The 21,168-nt window shown below is 37.8% G+C and overlaps 1 protein-coding gene across 5 annotated transcripts in view; it reads right to left on the bottom strand.

Moving 5' to 3' along the window:
- The window catches only part of HDX (highly divergent homeobox), a 244,798-nt gene that overhangs the window by 101,261 nt on the left and 122,369 nt on the right, over window positions 1-21,168 (bottom strand). For all 5 annotated transcript variants that reach the window (XR_009598932.1, XM_060408383.1, XM_060408381.1 and 2 more), the window contains one exon: window positions 1,850-1,996. Coding sequence is in view for 4 of the 5 variants with exons in the window: in XM_060408383.1 (XP_060264366.1) it covers window positions 1,850-1,996 (147 nt within the window). In the remaining variant the exon portion in view is untranslated. The remainder of the gene's footprint in view (window positions 1-1,849; window positions 1,997-21,168) is intronic.

Consider the following 21,168-nt stretch of genomic DNA (forward strand, 5'->3'; position numbering starts at 1 on the left):
GGGTGACAATATACAGCCTTGATGTACTCCTTTTCCTATTGGAGCCAGTCTGTTGTTCCATGTCCAGTTCTAACTGTTGCTTCCTGGCCTGCATACAGATTTCTCAAGAGGTTGTTCAGGTGGTCTGGTAGTCCCATCTCTTTCAGAATTTTCCACAGTTTATTGCAGTCCACACTGTCAAAGGCTTTGGTGTAGTCAATAAAGCAGAAACAGATGTTTCTCTGGAACTCTCTTGCTTTTTCCATGATTCAGTGGATGTTGGCAATTTGATCTCTGGTTCCTCTGCCTTTTCTAAAACCAGCTTGAACATCAGGAAGTTCACAGTTCACGTATTGCTGAAGCCTGGCTTGGAGAATTTTGAGCATTACTTTACCAGCGTGTGACATGAGTGCAATTGTGAGGTAATTTAAGCATTCTTTGGCATTGCCTTTCTTTGGGATTGGAATGAAAACTGACCTTTTCCTGTCCTGTGGCCACAGCTGAGTTTTCCAAATTTGCTGGCATAATGAGTGCAGCACTTTCACAGCATCATCTTTCAGGATTTGAAATAGCTCTACATAGACTTGTAAATAAGTGGTGCTGGGAAAACTGGGCAGCTGCATGTTAAGGAATGAAATTAGAACACTGATTTAAGACTTGGACTATAAAGAAAGCTGAGCATCAAAGAATTGATGTTTTTGAACTGTGGTATTGGAGAAGACTCTTGAGTGTCCCTTGGGCTGCAAGCAGATCCAAACAGTCCAGTGATAGTTAGACTATAAAGAAAGCTGAGGGCAGAATAATTGATACTTTTGAACTGCGGTGTTCGAGAAGACTCTTAAGAGTCCCTTGGACTGCAAGGAGATCAAACCATCCTAAAGGAAATCAATCCTGAATATTCATTGCAAGGTCTGATGCTGAAGCTGAACCTCCAATACTTTGGCCACCTGATGCAAAGAACTGACTCACTGGAAAAGACCTTCATGCTAGGAAAGATTGAAGGCGGGAAGAGAAGTGGATGACAGAGGATGAGATGGTTGAATGGCATTACCAACTCAATGGACATGAGTTTGAGTAAACTCCAGGAGTTTGCGGTGGACAAGGAGGCCTGATGTGCTGCAGTCCATGGGGTTGCAAAGAATCGGAGATGACCAAGCAACAGAACTGAACTGAACTAATATCACACGGGCTTCCCTGGTGACTCAGCTGGTAAAGAATCTGCCTGCTATGTAGGAGACCTGGTTGATCACTGGATTGGGAAGATCTCCTGGAGAAGGGAAAGGCTACCCACTGTAGTATTCTGGCCTGGAGAATTCTATGGACTGTAAGGGGTCGCAAAGAGTCAGAAACCACACAGAAAAATAAATTAAATGGATTAAAGACCTAAATTTAAGCATGGATACTCTAAAACTCTTGGAAGAAAACATAAGCAGAACACCCTGACATAAATCACAGCAAGCTCTTTTTCAATCTACCTCCTAGAGTAATGAAAACAAAAACCAAAATAAACAAATGGCACCTAATTAAACTTAAGTGCTTTTGCACCGCAAAGGAAACTATAAACAACACGAAAAAACAATCCTCAGAATGGAAGAAAATATTTTCAAAGAAAGCATCTGACAAAGGATTCATGTCCAAAATGTACAAACCTCTCATGCATCTCAATATCCAAAAAAAGAGACACAATCAAGAAATGGACAGGTGTTCTAAGTAGCTATTTCTCCAGTGAAGACATACAGGTAGCCAAAAAAGCACATGAAAAGATGTTCAACATCACTAGTTATTAAAGAAACACAAATGATGAAATTTTTAAGGCTTTCATTTATGACACTCATCAACTACAACACGAAAATTATTGAAAATCCCTTACCCGAACTATTTCACAGTCAACATTTAATTCAGTTGCAACTGCTTCAATTTTTTCTCGACAAACAGAGCCAAGGCTGGTCATGCCATTGTCCCAGTACTTCTTAAGAGTGGCTAAGTCTTGGTCACTGAACTGAGTGCGATCTTGTAGCTGTAAAGAACATTTTGAAAAATTAGAATAATCAATAATCAAATATTAAAGGGCATCATCAGAGCAATTGATTTCATAATTCTTACTCTGTGTTTCCCCATTCTGAAATGGACATTTTCATGGTATTTATTTGTATGCGATGAACATGTGCTAGAATAAAATAGGTAAAAAAAAAGTTAACTGATAGTAATTAAGCAATGCTGATTTTAAATGGTTGTAATCACACAAATAATACAGGTAATTGTAGAAGATACAAATGCATTTTTAAAAGAAGATAATTTAAATCACTAACCATCCTGGAAGTTACATTTGTTAATTATAATAATATTCTTTCAAACTTTTCTCTATAATGCATATATTCACACTCATACTGCATATATTAAAAATCACCAGAGTTGAGATCATATCACAGTGCTCTTTTGATAAATTAACCTAGATTTACTATAGATAAGCTCCAATTAAAGTTATAATTAAAGTGTTAAATAAGAGAAGTTTAAGAAGATAATGTTCTTTTAAAAGAACAATCACATTTATGTCTTCAGAAAGTTTCAGAATAAGCCTGTCTTTTTAATTCTTAGCTTTTTTAAAAACCAAGTAACTATGGACTTTATATATTGTTTTAATTCAATGAATCCTAAGGGCATCCCTAAGAAGTAAGTTAGAAGCATGATAGAATAATGACCTTTATTTGTGAATAAGAAGACATGAAAAGAAAGGACAAAGGACTTTCTTTCAACAGGGCACAGAGATATCATGGCAGTTAGAAATAGACACATATCTGATTTTTTCTAGTTTTATCCCTATGATGTCTCCAATTATTTCAAGGGGTGGTTAAAAATATATATAAATTAACTTTAATTAAAAATATATATTCTGTAAAATCCTGTATGAGTATATGCGTGTTTGTGATGAAAGAGTGAGAGTGATGAGGAGAGTCGGAGAAAGCCCATGAGAGTGAATGAGTAGAGAATTAAAGTGGCAAATCACGGCATGAGGTATGAGGTTCTGTTGCTGCCTTCTGCCTAAGAATAAATGATCTGGTCCCACACAGAGGTTAGACTTCAAAGCCTTCCTAGACATAAATAGTTTTGAACGTTTCTTCCTTAACTGAAATTTAAAAAGGAACTCTCTTCTAAATTCATTTCAGGTAACAATGAAAGGTAATGTATAAGACATGTAAACCATACCTAAAAAGGGATATCATAGCTAATACTGATATAAAAATAAACAACAGGTGCAAATTTGTTTTAAAGCTACAGTTTTTGAAAACAAATTTTAGCTATCAGGATGTAAAAGCAATATATGAATTCTCAGTTTACTACCAAGAAAATGAAGTTAGACTGTATAGTTAACACGTGTCTCTCAGTAAGAAATATAATACAGCTTTTCTTTGTGTGTTAATGAATTTCAATACCAGCTAGATCTCTTCTTCCTGCCATAGTTAAAAACAAAAAAAACAAATCCTAATTACTAACATCATTACAAGTACTAGTAATAAATTACATGTTTACAATAAAAGAATCATAGTGTGACATCCAAGTTTATTTTTTTTACATCAAGTAAAATAATGATCAAGTTATTTATAGCATAAAAATTTTATGTGTCTTTCCTATATCCGAGTTTGGCAAGATGGCAGAGTAGAAGGACGGTGCTCATCTTCTCTTGCAAGAACACCAAAATCACAACTAGCTGCTGAACAACCGTTGACAGGAAGCTGTTCAGTTCAGTTCAGTCACTCAGTCCTGTCTGACTCTTTGTAACCCCAGGAATCACAGCACACCAGGCCTCCCTGTCCATCACCAACTCCAGGAGTTCACTCAGACTCATGTCCATCGTGTCAGTGATGCCACCCACCCATCTCATCCTCTGTCGTCCCCTTCTCCTCCTGCCCCCAATCCCTCCCAGCATCAGAGTATTTTCCAGTGAGTCAACTCTTCACATGAGGTGGCCAAAGTACTGGAGTTTCAGCTTTAGCATCATTCCTTCCAAAGAAATCCCAGGGCTGATCTCCTTCAGAAAGGATGAGTTGGATCTCCTTGCAGTCCAAGGGACTCTCAAGAGTCTTCTCCAACACCACAGTTTAAAGGAATCAATTCTTCAGTGCTCAGCCTTCTTCACAGTCCAACTCTCACATCCATACATGACCACTGGAAAAAACATAGCCTTGACTAGACAGACCTTAGTTGACAAAGTAATGCTCTGCTTTTCAATATGCTATCTAGGTTGGTCCTAAGTTTTCTTCCAAGGAGTAAGGGTCTTTTAATTTCATGGCTGCAATCACCATCTGCAGTGATTTTGGAGCCCCCCGAAAATAAAGTCTGACACTGTTTCCACTCTTTGCCCATCTATTTCCCATGAAGTGATGGGACCGGATGCCATGATCTTCGTTTTCTGAATGTTGAGCTTTAAGTCAACTTTTTCACTCTCCTCTTTCACTTTCATCAAGAGGCTTTTTAGTTCCTCTTCACTTTCTGCCATAAGAGTGGTGTCATCTGCATATCTGAGGTTCTTGATATTTCTCCCGGCAATCTTGATTCCAGCTTGTGTTTCTTCCAGTCCAGCGTTTCTCATGATGTACTGTGCATATAAGGAAGCTGTTGGAACCCACCAAAGAAAGATACCCCACATCCAAGTACAAAGGAGAAGCAGCCACAACACACTTGGTGGGGCACAATTATGTTTAAAATCAAGCTTCATACCTGCCAGAGACTCTTGGAGGGCATAAACAAAACCCTGTGGGCACTAGGACCCAGGGAAAAGAGCAGTGACCCCCTACAAGAGAGAGTCAGATCTGTCTGAGTGTTTGAAGTGCTCATGTGGAGGCATGGTTAGCAGTGGCCTGCTGCAGGGCCAGGGGCACTGACAGCAGCAGTCCTGGGAGCCATAGTGTGAGGTATAAGTTCTCTTGAAGGAGGTCACCATTAGCCCCACAACAGAGCCTCTGGGTGGGTGATCCGCAAACTGGAGAACAATAATACCAAAGAAGTTCTTGCACTATTGCAAAAGTTCTAGGCTCCACAACAGACTTCCCAACCAGAGGATCTGGCAATTAGACTGAGAATCCTCAGGGAATCTGACTTTGGAGGTCAGCGGGATTTGATTACAGAACTTCCACAGGACTGGGGGAAATAGAAACTTTTGGAGGGCACAAAAAACAGGAATCAGAGATCAGATTGCCAACATCCATTGGATCATAGAAAATGCGAGGGAAATTTTCAAGGGAATTACAGAAAAACATCTGTTTCATTGACAATGTGAAAGCCTTTGACTGTGTGGATCAAAACAAACTGTGGATGGGAATACCAGACCACCTGACCTGCCTCCTGAGAAAACTCTATGCAGGTCAAGAAGCAAAAGTTAGAACTGGACCTGGAACAACAGACTGGTTCCAATTTGGGAAAGGAGTACATCAAGGCTCTACATTGTCACCCTGCTTATTTAACTTCTATGCAGAGTACATCATGCGAAATGCTGGGCTGGATGAAGCACAAGCTGGAATCAAGATTGCTGAGAGAAATATCAATAACCTCAGATATAAGATGACACCACCCTAATGCTAGAAAGTGAAGAGTAACTAAGGAGCCTCTTGATGAAGGTGAAAAAAGAGAGTGAATAAGCTGGCTTAAAACTCAACATTCAAAAAAAACTAAGATCATGGCATCTGGTCCCACCATTTCATGGCAATAAATGGGGAAACAATGGAAACAGTGACAGACTTTATTTTCTTGGGTTCTCAAATCACTGAAGATGGTTACTGCTGCCATGAAATTAAAAGACACTTTCTCCTTGGAAGAATAGCTATGACCAATCTAGATAGCATATTAAAAAGCAAAGACCTTACTTTGCCGACAAAGGTCCATATAGTCAAAGCTATATGTTTCTTTTGTTTTGTTTTTTTTCCTTTTCCAGTAGTCATGTACGGATGTGAGGGTTAGACAATAAAGAAGGATGAGTACTGAAGAATTCATGCTTTTGAACTGTGGTACTGGGGAAGACTCTTGAGAGTCCCTTGGACTGCAAAGAGATCCAACCAGTCAATCTAATCTTAAAGGAAATCAGTCTTGAATATTCTTTGGAAGGACTGATGCTGAGGCTAAAGCCTTCAATACTTTCACCACCTGATGCAAAGTGCTGACTTATTGGAAAAGCCTCTGATGCTTGGAAAGATCGAGGGCAGGAGGAGAAGAGGGCAACAGAAAATAAGATTGTTGGATGGCATCATCGACTCAATGGACATGAATTTGCACAAACTCAGGGAAAATGTAAAGGACAGGGAAGCCTGGTGTGCTGCCTTCTGTGTGGGTCACAAAGAGTCAGATGAGACTAAGCAACTGAACAACTCCTTTATTGTTTGTACAATAGTTGTGGGGTTGGATTTTCAAAACCAGAGAGCAAAATTAATGGGAGCATGGTTCTAGGTAGATTCAAATAATTCAGCATAACAGCCAGCATAAATATCCCATATTTTTTCCCTTATACCAAATTCTCCACTGCAAGCTAGCTTACATTATTGTCAAAATGGAAAGAATAATGAACAGAACACTGAATACACTCAGCAAGTTAAGTCGTAATTCATTTAGAGGACATCCAAAGCTGATTCATCTCTTAAACTGAACTAAATAAAACCTGATTTGATTTGTTAGAAATGTGCTAGGATTTTAGCATCAGCAATGCTGAAGGTGACCTATTATGACAACAACCGTTAAGCTTATGGGGAAAATGGAAATTATTTTTAAATATCCTAAGAGCATATTCTAACTAAGATAATAAGTAAGGTAATAAAAATCAACTAGCATTAAAACTGAATACTCATTTAGAGCAGAAAAAAATGTGTGTACTTAAGGTGAATACTTACCTGAGGAAACCTGAAGATGAAATCAGTTTTGTCTCTCTGAAGAGCTGTGAGCCATGCTTAGTCATTCAGTCATGTCCAACTCTGAGGCCCTGGAGTATGTTGCCATTCTCTTCTCCAGGGAATCTTCCTGACCCAGGGATTGACCTTGGGTCTTCTGAATTGCAGGTGTATTCTTTACTGTCTGAGCCACCAGGGAAGTCTCTTTGTCTTTATTGGACTTAAACCACTTTCACTTTACAAGACATCCCTCAGCCTAAACTGCTGATTTAAGTGATGGAGACATATTAGTCAATTATCTTGCTGATTTTTGTGAGGAGTAACATTCCAGTAACCCTGGAAATCTAGGTTAAAGCTGAGGTTTGGCCTTTGTGACCAGGTAATTATTTTGATTTCACTTGGATTATATTGTAACACAATAGAAAAAAATCTTTTGGCCTCTTCACCAATTCTAAGAACATTTCAAGGAATTTACTTCTTTGATTTTTCTTTTTAAATAAAACTGAATGACAAAACTCTGATATTGGGGAGCATGGTTTCTTGTTTTAAGTATGTGTCTTATTAGAGTTAAATGTAGAAATGAATTATTTATTTGTACTCAGAAGCAATCTTTTTGAAACAAGAACTATTAAAAATGTTAAACTCAAATAACAGTTCCTTACTCCCTCAGTTTTCCATGTGATGTGCATTATTCTGTCATATCCCAACCAGCAGTCCAGAGAGTAATGTATGCTGCTGAGATTTCAAACTAGCTTTGTGAAAGCTTGTTCATTTTCCCTCTAGATAATGCTAGATAATGGGCTACTTAATAGCAGGTATCATGTCTTTTTGCTTTTATTCTCATTGTCAAAATGAAAGTAATTATGTATTTGTTTAACAAATTCAAACAGCAGGATATAAAATGAGCTACAATCTCTCTTCCTTTCTTAGGTACTAACTCCCAATCCTGACACCAATTGGAACCACTGTCAGCAGCTTCCTGAGTAAGTTTCCAAGGTAAAAATGTATATACACTTAGAAAAAACAAACCAATGATACTACAAACTTAACTTCTTTCACTTATTATATTTAGATCTTTCCATATCATCATTATATCACGTGTATATCATCAGAATACCATCGATATACTTCAATCATTTTAACTGCTACACTGTATTCCATCATATGGACACTATACTATTTACTTATTTAATATTATCTAATTATATGAGCTACTTCATATCTTAAAAGATGATGCTGTTAAAGTGCTGCACTCAATATGCCAGTAAACTTGGAAAACTCAGATGAGGCAACAGGACTGGCAAATGTCACTTTTCATTCCAATCCAAAGAAAGCAATGTCACAGAGTGTTCAAACTACAGCACAATTATACTAATCACATGCTAGCAAAATAATGCTCAAAATTCTCCAAGTCAGGCTTCAACAATACATGAACCGTGAACTTCTGGATGCTGAAATTGGATTTAGAAAAGGCAGAAGAACCAAGATCAAATTGCCAACATCTGTTGGGTCATGGAAAAAGCAAGAGAGTTCCAGAAAAACATCTACTTCTGCTTCATTGATGGCGCCAAAGCCTATGACTGTGTGGATCACAGTAAACTGTGGAAAATTCCTATAGAGATAGGAATACCAGACCACCTTTCCTGTCTCCTGAGAAATCTGCATGCAGGTCAAGAAACAGCAGTTAGAACCAGACTTGGAAAAACGGACTGGTTCCACATTGGGAAAGGAGTACATCAAGGCTCTATATTGTTACCCTTCATATTTAACTTATATGCAGAGTACATCACGTGAAATGCTGGGCTGGATGAAGCACAAGCTGGAATCAAGATTGCCAAGAGAAATATCAATGACCTCAGATAGGCAGATGACACCACCCTTATGGCAGAAAGTGAAGAGGAACTAAAGAGCCTCCTGCTGAAAGTGAAAGAGGAGAGTGAAAACGATGGCTTAAAACTCAGCATTCAAAAAACTAACATCATGGCATCTGGTCCCATCATTTCATGGCAAATAGATGGAGAAACAATGGAAACAGTGAGAGATTTTATCTTCTTGGGCTCCAAAATCACTGCAGATAGTGATTGTAGCCATGAAATTTAAAGATGTTTGCTCCTTGGGAAAAAAAAAAAAAAAACAAAAAACTATGACCAAACTAGACAGCACATTAAAAAGGAGAGACATTACTTTGCCAACAAAGGTCCATCTAGTCAAAGTTACGGTTTTTCCAGTCGTCATGTATGGATGTGAGAGTTGGACTATAAAGAAAGCTGAGCAGCAAAGAATTGATGCTTCTGAACTGTGGTGTTGGAGAAGACTCTTGAGAGTCCTTGGACTGCAGGGAGATCACACCAGGCAATCCTAAAGGAAATCAGTCCTGAATATTCATTGAAAGCTGAATATTCATTGATGCCTGAAGCTGAAGCTCCACTACTTTGGCCACCTGATGCAAAGAACAGACTCACTGGAAAAGACCTGATGCTGGGAAAGATTGAAGACAGGAGGAGAAAGGGACAACAGAGGATGAGATGGTTGGATGACATCACCAACTCGATGGACCTGAGTTTGAGCTAGCTCTGGGTGTTGGTGAGGGACAGGCAAGCCTGGTGTGCTACAGTCTATGGGGCTGCAAAGAGTCAGACACAGCTGAGTGACTGAACAGAACTTAACTGAATTATTTTATCTAATTTAACTATCTAATGATAGACATTAATTGGTTTTCAGGTTATTGTTATTAAAATCAATGCTGAAATGGTCATTCTGGTACATATCTTGCTTTATATTTGCAATTATGTATAATGGGAAATTCCAAGCCATGTGTTTCCAGTTCTTCAAGTTGACAAGGAAAGGACTCCCAACACCAGACAGATGAAACCACCATATATATGTGAGTCACATATATTCACAGCGTGTAAGAGAACACTGTATGCCATACAGGAACATATGAAAATATTGAAAACAGAATGAACAAGCAAGGGCTGTGGTGTAATCCTGAAGCATGGTGAAAACTCTCTTTCCCATAGGAGGATCTGATCGACTTGTTTGAATCATTTTGTGGGCTAGCAGGGAACTGAAGCTTGCCATTCAGGGATAAATAGGCATTGCGTCTTGTCCCTGTGCAAAGGAGAGTTGTTTGAATATGGTATTTCATCTGCAGGAACAGGATAGGAAGGGGAACTTGTGGTTGGGCCATAATTCAAGACCCTCTTGGCTTTTCCCTGATGTCAATACACAAATAATGTGGTAACTTAATTTTAGGTTTTACAGTACAAAATGGAATTGGATGCCCAAAGAGTATGTGCATTTAATTTTTTTTTTGTAAATATAGACAAATTGCCCTTGGATAAGGGCTGAAATATATGACAGTCCCTATTTTCCGGTATCTTTATCAATGCTAAGATGATCCAACTTTATAATTATTTAGTTTATAATTAGTTTAGTGAAAGATTGTATCTTGCTGTTTTGATTTGTATTTCTTTAAATAAGACCAAGGGTTTTTGTATGTTTATTGACCTTATGAATTTATTTTTCTGAAAAATGCTTATTTTAAGTATGATGCTTATTTTTTCTTTTTTTTAATTTGTATACTCTTAGTGAGAAGAACTGTGCTAAACATATGTTAGACATTTTTTTATAAAGAAGGGTATTTTTAATCATATGGAATATAAATTTCTATGATTAGTAATACATTGTGTGAAGTCACATCAGTCTTCTAATGAGACCCTTTGTGACCCTATGGACTGTAGTTCTCCAGGCTCCTCTGTTCATGGGATTCTCCAGGTAAGAATACTGGAGTGGGTTGCCATTTCCTTCTACAGGGGATCTTGCTGATCCAGGGACTGAACCTACATCTCCTGCATTGCAGGCATATTCTTTACCATCTGAGTCGCCAGGGAAGCCCCATAGTTCTTATAATTGGCTATATTTCTCCATTATCAATTTAGCAATTAATAAAATTAGGGAAAAGTTAGTTAAAAATAAATCAAAGTAGGAAGTTCACATCAAAGAGTACAAATGAACATATTTATAAAACAGAAATATAGTTACAGATGTAGAAAACAAATTATGGATATTTAGGGGTAAGGAAGAGGAAAAATGAAATGGAAGATTGAGGCTGTCATATACACACTACTATGGGCTTCAGAGACATTACTTTGCCAAATAAGGTCCATCTAGTCAAGGCCATGGTTTTTCCAGTGGTCATGTATGGGTGTGAGAGTTGGACTGTGAAGAAGGCTGAGCGCCGAAGAATTGATGGTTTTGAACTGTGGTGTTGAAGAAGACTCTTGAGAGTCCCTTGGACTGAAAGGAGATCCAACCAGTCCATTCTGAAGGAGATCAGCCCTGGGATTTCTTTGGAAGGAATGATGCTAAAGCTGAAACTCCAGTCCTTTGGCCACCTCATGCGAAGAGTTGACTCATTGGAAAAGACTCTGATGCTGGGAGGGATTGGGGGCAGGAGGAGAAGGGGATGACCGAGGATGAGATGGCTGGATGGCATCACGGACTCGATGGACGTGAGTCTGAGTGAACTCCTGGAGTTGGTGATGGACAGAGAGGCCTGGCATACTGTGATTCACGGGGTCTCAGAGTCAGACACGACTGAGCGACTGAACTGAACTTAACTGATGGGCTTCAGTGGTAAAGAATCGCCCTGCCAATGCAGGAGATGCAGGTTTGATCTCTGTGTCATGAAGAACCACTGGAGAAGGAAATGGCAACCCCCTCCAGTATTCTTGCTTGGAGAATACCATGATCAGAAGAGCCTGGCAATTCCATGGGTTTGCAAAAATGTTGGACACAACTTAATGACTAAACAACAATACAACTATATATGAAATAGATAACTACTAAATACCTACTGTAAAGCACAGGAAATTCTACTCACTACTCTGTAAAGGCCTACATTAGATAGAGTCTAAAAAAGAATGACTGTATACACACACACACACACACACACACACACACACACATATATATATATATATATATATATATATATATATATATATATACTAATTCACTTTGTTGTACACCTGAAACTGACACATTGGAAATCAACTATACTCCAAGGGACTAGATCTGATAGACAAAGTGTCTGATAGACTATGGATGGAAGTTCATGACATTGTACAGGAGACAGTGATCAAGACCATCCACAAAAAAAGAAATGCAAGAAAGAAAAAATGGCTGTCTGAAGAGGCCTTACAAATTGTTGTGCAAAGAAGAGAAGCAAAAAGCAAAAGAGAAAAGGAAAGATATATCCATTTGAATGCAGAGTTCCAAAGGATAGCAAGGAGAGAGAAGAAAGCCTTCCTCAGTGATCAATGCAAAAAATAGAGGAGAACAAAAAATGGGAAAGACTAGAGATCTCTTCAAGAAAATTAGAGTACCAAAGGAAAATTTCATGGGAAGATGGGCTCAATAAAGGACAGAAATGGTATGGACCTAACAGAAACAGAAGATATTAAGCAGAAGTGGCAAGAATACACAGAAGAACTGTACAAGAAGGATCTTCATGACCCAGATAATCACGATGGTGTGATCACTCATCTAATGCCAGACATCCTGGAATGTGAGGTCAAGTGGACCTTAGGATGCATCACTATGAACAAAGCTAGTTGAGGTGATGGAATTCCAGCTGAGCTATTTCAAATCCTAAAAGATGCTGCTGTTAAAGTGCTGTACTCACTATGCCAGCAAGTTTGGAAAACTCAGCAGTGGCCACAGGACTGGAAAAGGTCAGTTTTGATTCAAATCCAAAAGAAAGGCAATGCCAAAGAATGTTCAAACTACCGCACAATTGTACTAACTTCACACCGTAGTAAAGTAATGCTCAAAATTCTCCAAGCTAAGCTTCAACAATATGTGAACCATGAATTTCCAGTTGTTCAAGCTGGTTTTAGAAAAGACAGAGGAATGAGAGATCAAATTGCCAGCATCCGTTGGATCATCAAAAAAGCAAGAGATTTCCTGAAAAACATCTATTTCTGCTTTATTGATTATGCCAAAGCCTTTGACTGTGTGGATCTCAATAAACTGTGGAAAATTCTGAAAGAGATGGGAATACCAGACCACCTGATCTGCCTCTTGAGAAATCTGTATGCAAATCAAGAAGCAACAGTTAGAACTGGACATGGGACAACAGACTGTTTCCAATTTGGGAAAGGAGTATGTCAAGGCTGTATATTGTCACCCTGCTTATTTGACTTATATGCAGATTACATCATGAGAAGTGCTGGGCTGGATGAAGCACAAGCTGGAATCAAGATTGCTGGGAGAAACATCAATAACCTCAGGTATGCAGATGACACCATCCTTATGGCAGAAAGAGAAGAAGAACTAAGGAGCCTCTTGATAAAAGTAAAAGAGAAGAATGAAAAAGTTGGCTTCAGTCTCAATATTTAGAAAACGAAGATCATGGCATCTGGTCCCATCACTTCATGGCAAATATATGGAGAAACAGTGGCAGACTTTATTATTTTGGGCTCCAAAATCACTGCAGATGGTGACTGCAGCCATGGAATTAAAAGATGCTTACTCATTGGAAGAAAAGTTATGACCAACCTAGATAACATATTGAAAAGCAGAGATATTACTTTGCCAACAAAAGTCCGTGTAGTCAAGGCTATGGTTTTTCCAGTGGTCATGTATGGATGTGAGAGTTGGACTGTGAAGAAAGCTGAATGCTGAAGAATTGATGCTTTTGAACTGTGATGTTAGAGAGGACTCTTAAGAGTGCATTGGACTGCAAGGAGGTCCAACCAGTCCATCCTAAAAGAGATCAGTCCTGTGTGTTCATTGGGAGGACTGATGTTGAAACTGAAACTCCAATATTTTGGCCACCTGATGTAAATAAGTGACTCATCTGAACGGATCCTGATACTGGGAAAGATTTAAGGCAGGAGGAGAAGGGCACGATGGGGGATGAGATGATTGGATGGCATCATCAACTCAATGGACATGAGTTTGGGTAAACTCTGGTAGTTGGTGATGGACAGGGAGGCCTGGCGTGCTGCAGTCCATGGGGTAACAAAGTGTCAGACATGACTGAGTGACTGAAATAAACTGAATGTAATTTGAGAGGATTCTCTAATTTTTTTGTTTAGTTTTAATTGGAGGATAATTACTTTACAGTATTATGTTGATTTCTCCCATACATCAGCATGAATAAGCCAAAGGCCCCCTCCCTATTAACCTCCCTCCCACTTCCCACTGCATCCTATCCCTCTAGATTGTCACACAGTACCAGTTTGAGCTCCCTGAATCATATTTCAAATTCCCACTGGCTATCTATTTTATATACTACAATGTATATATTTCTATTAAGCATAAATTTAGACAAGTTAGACATGACCTAGAGTTAGACAAAGAGGGGAGGCCTGGTTCAAAAGATGCAAGCTGATGTCTAAACTCCATCCCAGATACACTCAGAAGAGCTCACACATATGCTACAACATAACTACAAAGACTTTTCAACTCCTGCACATGTGCCTTAGGCACACAATTGATACAAACTGACCACAGGGGTTCATCAAGTAACCTTAGGCAGCTAGGAGCCCATTAAGGGCTCGTGAATATTCTACACCTAATTATAACAGATGGAATTATGGGAAGACATCTGAAAAAGCATAAACAATGCAGCCTACTGTTATACAACTCATAATTGTCAATCAGCCTTGGGCATATTCCCATTTGTATTCACTTTCATTGACTGGTGGTGGGTACAAGACCTACTTTAAACCAGGTGTAACCAAAAGGAGGAAACTGAAACTATAAAAGCAGGAAGCCAAGGAGGACTTGACGTGAAGGATGAAAAGGACTCCTTTGGGAGTGTCAGACTAATAAAAGACCTGTCTGCTTGAGCTGAACTGAGCTGTAACTTGTCTGTTGTCCTACACCTTTTGGCCCATTACTCCAAATCTTCTTTGCAATGAGATAAGAACTGATGAAGAGAAATAAATCGATCTGACACTTCCATGCTACCCTCACTGATACAATAGAATAAGCCTGGAGACATCTCAGAATGTTCAGATCCAATAAAACAGCAAGGAAAATACAGGATCACAGAATTAGACACAAAGTAGGTAAGCATAGTAGCAAATCAGGTAGTTCAGCAGTGAGAAAAACTTACATAATTTTTCTTTATGTATTTTTCATAATTTTTCCATGTTAAGTACATTCTTGGCATCAAATATAGATACCAAGTTATGCACACCCATACTTAACATGCAAATTAAGACATACCTAATGAAAGTAATTTTGTATAATTTTAAGTGAGAAGTAAAAGCAGTGGCAAACCTTCCACTAGATGGGAAATTTTGTCAGTCAACAATATTGGCTGTCTACTGGGTGATATATAAGTATACAGCTATACTGTTTATAAGTTTACATTTGTGGTAACTAAAACTCATGTGTGGTTGAGAAGAAATGAAGTTGCTCAGTCGTGTGTGACTCTTTGTGATCCCATGGACTGTAGCCTACCAGGCTCCTCCATCCATGGAATTTTCTAGGCAAGAATACTGGAATGGGTTGCCATTTCCTTCTCCAAAGGATCTTCCCAACTCAGGAATAGAACTCAGGTCTCTTTCATTGCAGGCAGATGCTTTACCCTCTGCACCATCAGGGAAGCCCATGTATGGCTGAGGATTCTCTAATATAAAGCAGACTTTTGTGATTTCAATTCCTCTTCTTATTCTTTTTTTTTTTCTTGATCCCATTTTAATTTTTATTTTTTTAAATTTTACTTTATTTTACTTTACAATACTGTACTGGTTTTGCCATGCATCAACATGAATCCACCACAGGTGTACATAAGTACCCAATCTTCTTTTCTTTAATTTCAATGCATTGTACAGATTCTTGTTTGTTCTTACACTTTTTTTTCTTTCTCTCTTGTTTTTAACTGAATCTGCCATGACTTCATCTCTAGCAGCATCTCTACTCTGTCTTTCCCAAAGCAGAAACCAGATACTTAAATCAGTATTTGTATCTCATCACTCCCTTTTGCAGAATAGTCTATTGGTTATCAGTTAAATTGTTGATCCTTGATTTAAAACCTCTTTATTGGTTTCCTTGGCTTCTGTAACAAAGCACCACAAACTGAGTGGCTTAAAACAAAAGAATATATATTCTCTTAACATTACATTCTCTATTTAAAAATATCCTTATCTTACTGAACTAATGTATAACATAGACCTAAAAATTAGAATCATTCTTGTAAAATGTAGCTAGGCTCCAAAAGTTTTATCAGAAGGTATGACTTTTAAGTCAGTGTTCTTACCTGAGAATGGGAAAGATTTTGTAACGAGTATAAAACAAATACAATCATAAAATTAGACATTTGATTTGCAGCATGTGAGAAATAAGGCAGCTTACTTTAATTAAATATCTATAGATCAGGAAATTATCCTGTCACTCATACTACTATCCTAAAACCCTCAGGTAAAAAAAAAAGTCCATGATTATTTTTACAACTGTATTTAAAATACTCATTCCCTTAAATGACAGCATTAATATAGTTAATATCATTAAGCTGAAAAAACTTAGACCTACTTCTCTTGCATTAATGTATGCCATACAAAAATAACTTATTCATAAAGGATGATGTTTTGAAACAGATTAACATGAAACCAAACAAATCCATTAACATTTTCTAAAGAATAAGAACCAGTTTATGGGAAAACCATGCCTTACCAGCCAGGATGCCCCTAACCTACTCAAGTGTGAGGGAATGAAGAACAGAGCTATTTTGAAGAGTAGCACAATAGATTCAAAATCCAAGTTCATTTGACTGGTGTACCTTTTATTGAAAACATTATTTTTTTAAAATTTATTTATTTATGTTTTACATGCAGTTGAAATCAACTGATAACATGTTAAATGATATATATTTTTTTAGCCATTTAAAAAACTGAAGTATGGTTAGTATGCAATGGTATGCTAGTTTCAGGTGTACAGCCAAGTAATTCAGTTATACACACATATATGCATTCTTTTTCAGATTCCTTTCCATTATAGGTTACTATAAGATATCAATTATAGTTCCCTGTGTTATACAGTAAGTCACTGCTTTTTATCTATTTTTATTATCTTTTATTATTTTCAACTTTTATTTTATAATGGAGTATAGTTCATTTACAGTGGTGTGTTAGTTTCAAGTATACAGCCAAGTGATTCAATTCTCTTGGGAGTCCCTTGGACAGCAAGGAAGTCCAACCAGTCCATTCTAAAGGAAATCAGCCCTGAATATTCATTGGAAGGATTGATACTGAAACTCCAATACTTTGGCCACCTGACGTGAAGAACTGACTCACTGGAAAAGATCCTGATGCCGGGAAAGTTTGAAGGTGAGAGGAGAAGGGGGCAACAGAAGATGAGATGGTTGGATGGCATCACCAACTTCAGGAGTTGGTGATGGACAGGGAAGTCTGGCATGCTGCCAGTCCATGGGGTTGCAAAGAGTCAGACATGACTGAGAGACTAAACTGATATTTAGGTTATTACAGAGAATCAGATAGAGTTCCCTGTGCTATACAGTAGATCCTTGTTAGTTGTCTCTTTTATATGTAGTAGTGTGTATGTGTTAATCCTGAACTCCTAATTTATTTCTCTCCCGGTCTCCTCCCCCCACCCCCCAACATCCCCTTTTGTAACTATGTGTTTGGAAAACCTTGCTTTTATATGGGCTTCAATCCATATTTAGAAACCCCAGAATCTAGTAGGAAATGCAAATAAACAAAAAGATTTACCTTCTGAATCTTGAAACTTTGAATGTGATAGCTAAATAACATGTATATTAAAAATCTAAATTAAAAAGTGCATTTGAATCACTTAGAAAGCTTATCATAAAATAGCAAAACATAATTCTTAGAATAGTTTTAATAACTAAATTGTGACCATTCTGAAAATATGAACAATTATATGCCTTTTTAGAGTGTATGTATAGAATAGAAAGCTTATTTTTCAATTCTGGCCTTTCCTACTCTATCTGTAGAATGATGCCATCATCAATACAGGAAGAAAATCTTTAGGGAACAGAGATTTATACTAACAAATGTTTAGAATTAACATGAATGTTTACAGATAACTAAAATTGAGTAGGCCAAAGGGAGAAGAGACTGTTCTTAGGTAATTTTATAATATCACATATGAATTTTGAAACATGATTTCATACCTGATAACAAACTACAGAGAAATCTGCACCCAATCAAAATCTAAAAACAGCTTCCGAAAGAATGTACATTAGTTTGTTGCATTCTGTACGTAAAACTGAAAAACAACAACAACTCTTTTCAAGTCTACTATGCATTCATGCATGCTCAGTCACTTAGTCATGTCTGACTCTTTGCAACCCTATGGACTGTACCCACCAGGCCCCCCTGCCCATGGAATTTTCCTGGCAAGAATACTAGAGTAGGTTGTCATTTCCTACTCCAGGGGATTTTCCTGACACAGAGATTGAAAATACATTTCCTGTGCCTCCTGCATTGGCAGGTGGATTCTTTACCACTGAGCCACATGGGAAGATCCAACTCTACTGTAATATTACATTAATGTGTATCACATGCAGTTTTCACTGTTAACTTCAGTAATAAGTACTAAAAATGTTGAAAGTCATCAAGACCATAAGTCTGACTACATTTACCTGTTACTGTTGGTATTTTGTTAATTTTACATTGTGTAGCTAGAAGTAACAATAATCTCAATGTTTATTCACACATGCATCTAGTTCTAAAGCATACAGTCCTTTGGACTTTGATAAGCATAATAAAAATTTCTTTTTTTTCTACTAAATTGTTAACCTGTGATTTATGTTAACTAAACTTATTGTTAATATAATTTCATGCTATGAATATATCAAATCATTATGTTGTATATATGCTGTTAATTATGTACATATTATGCTTGGATAAATGCAATGTTATATGTCACTTCTGTTTCTATAAAGCTGAAAACCATGAGACTTGTTGTGCATGGCCACCCAAGATGGATGGATCATGGTGGAGAGTTCTGACAAAACATGGTCCACTGGAGAATGGAATGGCAAACCACTTCAGCTTTCTTGCCTTGAGAACCCTATGAACAGTATGAAAAAGCAAAAAGATATGGCACTGAAAGATGAACTCCCCCAGTTGGTAGGTGCCAAATATGCTTCTGGAGAAGAGCAAAAAAATAAAAATAAAAAAGCTCCAGAAGGTATGAGGATGCTGAGGCAAAGCAGAAACAACGACCAGCTGTGGATGTGACTGGTGGTGAAAGTAAAGTCCAATGCTGTAAAGAACAGTACTGCATAAGAGCTTGGAATATTAGGTCCATGAATCAAGGTAAATTGGACATAGGCAAGCAGGAGTTGGCAAGTGTGAGCACAATATTTTAGGAATCAGTGAACCTAAATGGACTGCAATGGGTGATTTTAATTCAAATGACCATTATATCTACTACTGTGAGCAAGAATCCTTTAGAAGAAATGGAATAGCCCTCATAATCAACAAGAGAGTCTGAAATGCAGTACTTGGGTACAGTCTCAAAAATGACAAGATGGTCTCTACTTGTTTCCAGGGCAAACCATTCAATATCACAGTAATCCAAATCTATGCCCCAACCAGTAATGCTGAAGAAGCTGAAGTTGAATGATTCTATGAAGACATACAAGACCTTATAGAACTAATGCCAAAAAACATGTGCTTTTCATCATAGGGTGCTGGAATGCAAAAGTAGGAAGTCAAGAGATACCTGGAGCAACAGGCAAGTTTGGCCTTGGAGTACAAAATGAAGTGGGCCAAAAGCTAACAGAGTTCTGTGAAGAGAACACACTAATCAAAGCAAACACCCTCTGCCAACAACAGAAGAGACGACTCTACTCATGGACATGAAGTAGAGTCAATACCAAAGTCAGATTGATTACATTCTTTGCAGTCAAATATGGAGAAGCTCTATAGGATAAGCAAAAAGAAAAAAAAAAAAGACTTGGAGCTGACTGTGGCTCACATCATGAACTCTTTATTGCAAAATTCAGACTTAAGTTGAAGAAAGTAGGGAAAACCACTAGGCCCTCAAGGTATGACCTAAATCAAATCCTTTATGATTTTACAGTAGAAGTAACAAATAGATTCAAGGGATTAGATCTGATAGACAAAGTGCTTGGAAAACTATGGATGGAGGTTTGTGACATTGTACGGGAGGCAGTGATCTAAACCATCCACAGGAAAAAAGAAATGCAAAAAGGCAAAACGGCTGTCTGAAGAGGCATTACAAATAGTTGAGAAAAGAAGAGAAGTGGAATGCAAAGGAGAAAAGGAAAGGTATACCCATTTGAATGCAGAGTTCCAAAAAAAAAAGTAAGGAGATATAAGAAAGCCTTCCTAAGTGAACAATGCAAAGAAATAGAGAAAAACAATGGAATGGGAAAGACTAGAGATATTGTCAAGAAAATTAGAGATACCAAGGGAACATTTCATGAAAAGATGGGCTCACTAAAGGACAGAAATGGTATGGACCTAACAGAAGCAGAAGATGTTTAAGAAGCAGTGGCAACAATACACAGAAAAACTACTAAAAAAATTTCTGCATGACCCAGATAACCATGACAGTCTGATCATTCACTTAGAGCCAGACATCCTGGAGTGTGAAGTCAAGCGAGCCTTAGGAAGCATCACTACAAACAAAGGTAGTGGAATTCCATCAGGAATTCTAGCTGAACTGTTTCAAATCCTAAAAGATGACACTGTTATAGTGTTGCACTAAATATGCCAGCAAATATGGAAAACCCAGCAGTGGCTACAGGACTGGTAAAGGTCAGTTTTCATTCCAATCCCCAAAAAAAGGCAATGCCAAAGAACGTGCAAACTACCACACAATTGCACTCATTTCACATGCTATCAAACAATGCTCAAAATTCTCCAAGACAAGCTTCAACATTATGTGAACCGAGAACTTCCATATGTTCAAGCTGGATTTAGGAAAGGCAGAGGAATGAGAGATGAAATTGCCAACATACCCTGGATCATAGAAAAAGCAAGAGAATTCCAGAGAAAATATCTATTTCTCCTTCATCGACTATGCTAAAGTCTTTGACTGTGTGAATCACAACAAACTATGGAAAATTCTTAAAGAGATGGGAATATCAGACCATCTTACACACCTCCTGAGATATCTGTAAACAGATCAAGAAACAACATTTAGAACAGGACATTGAACAATGGACTCATTCCAAATTGGGAAAGGAGTATGTCAAAGCTGCATATTATCACCCTGCTTATTTAATTTATATGTAGAATACCTCATGTGAAGAGAATGAGGTATACCAAGAATACCAAGAATA

This window comes from Ovis aries, chromosome X (genome assembly GCF_016772045.2).
Source record: "Ovis aries strain OAR_USU_Benz2616 breed Rambouillet chromosome X, ARS-UI_Ramb_v3.0, whole genome shotgun sequence".
Classification (NCBI taxonomy): Eukaryota; Metazoa; Chordata; class Mammalia; order Artiodactyla; family Bovidae; genus Ovis; species Ovis aries.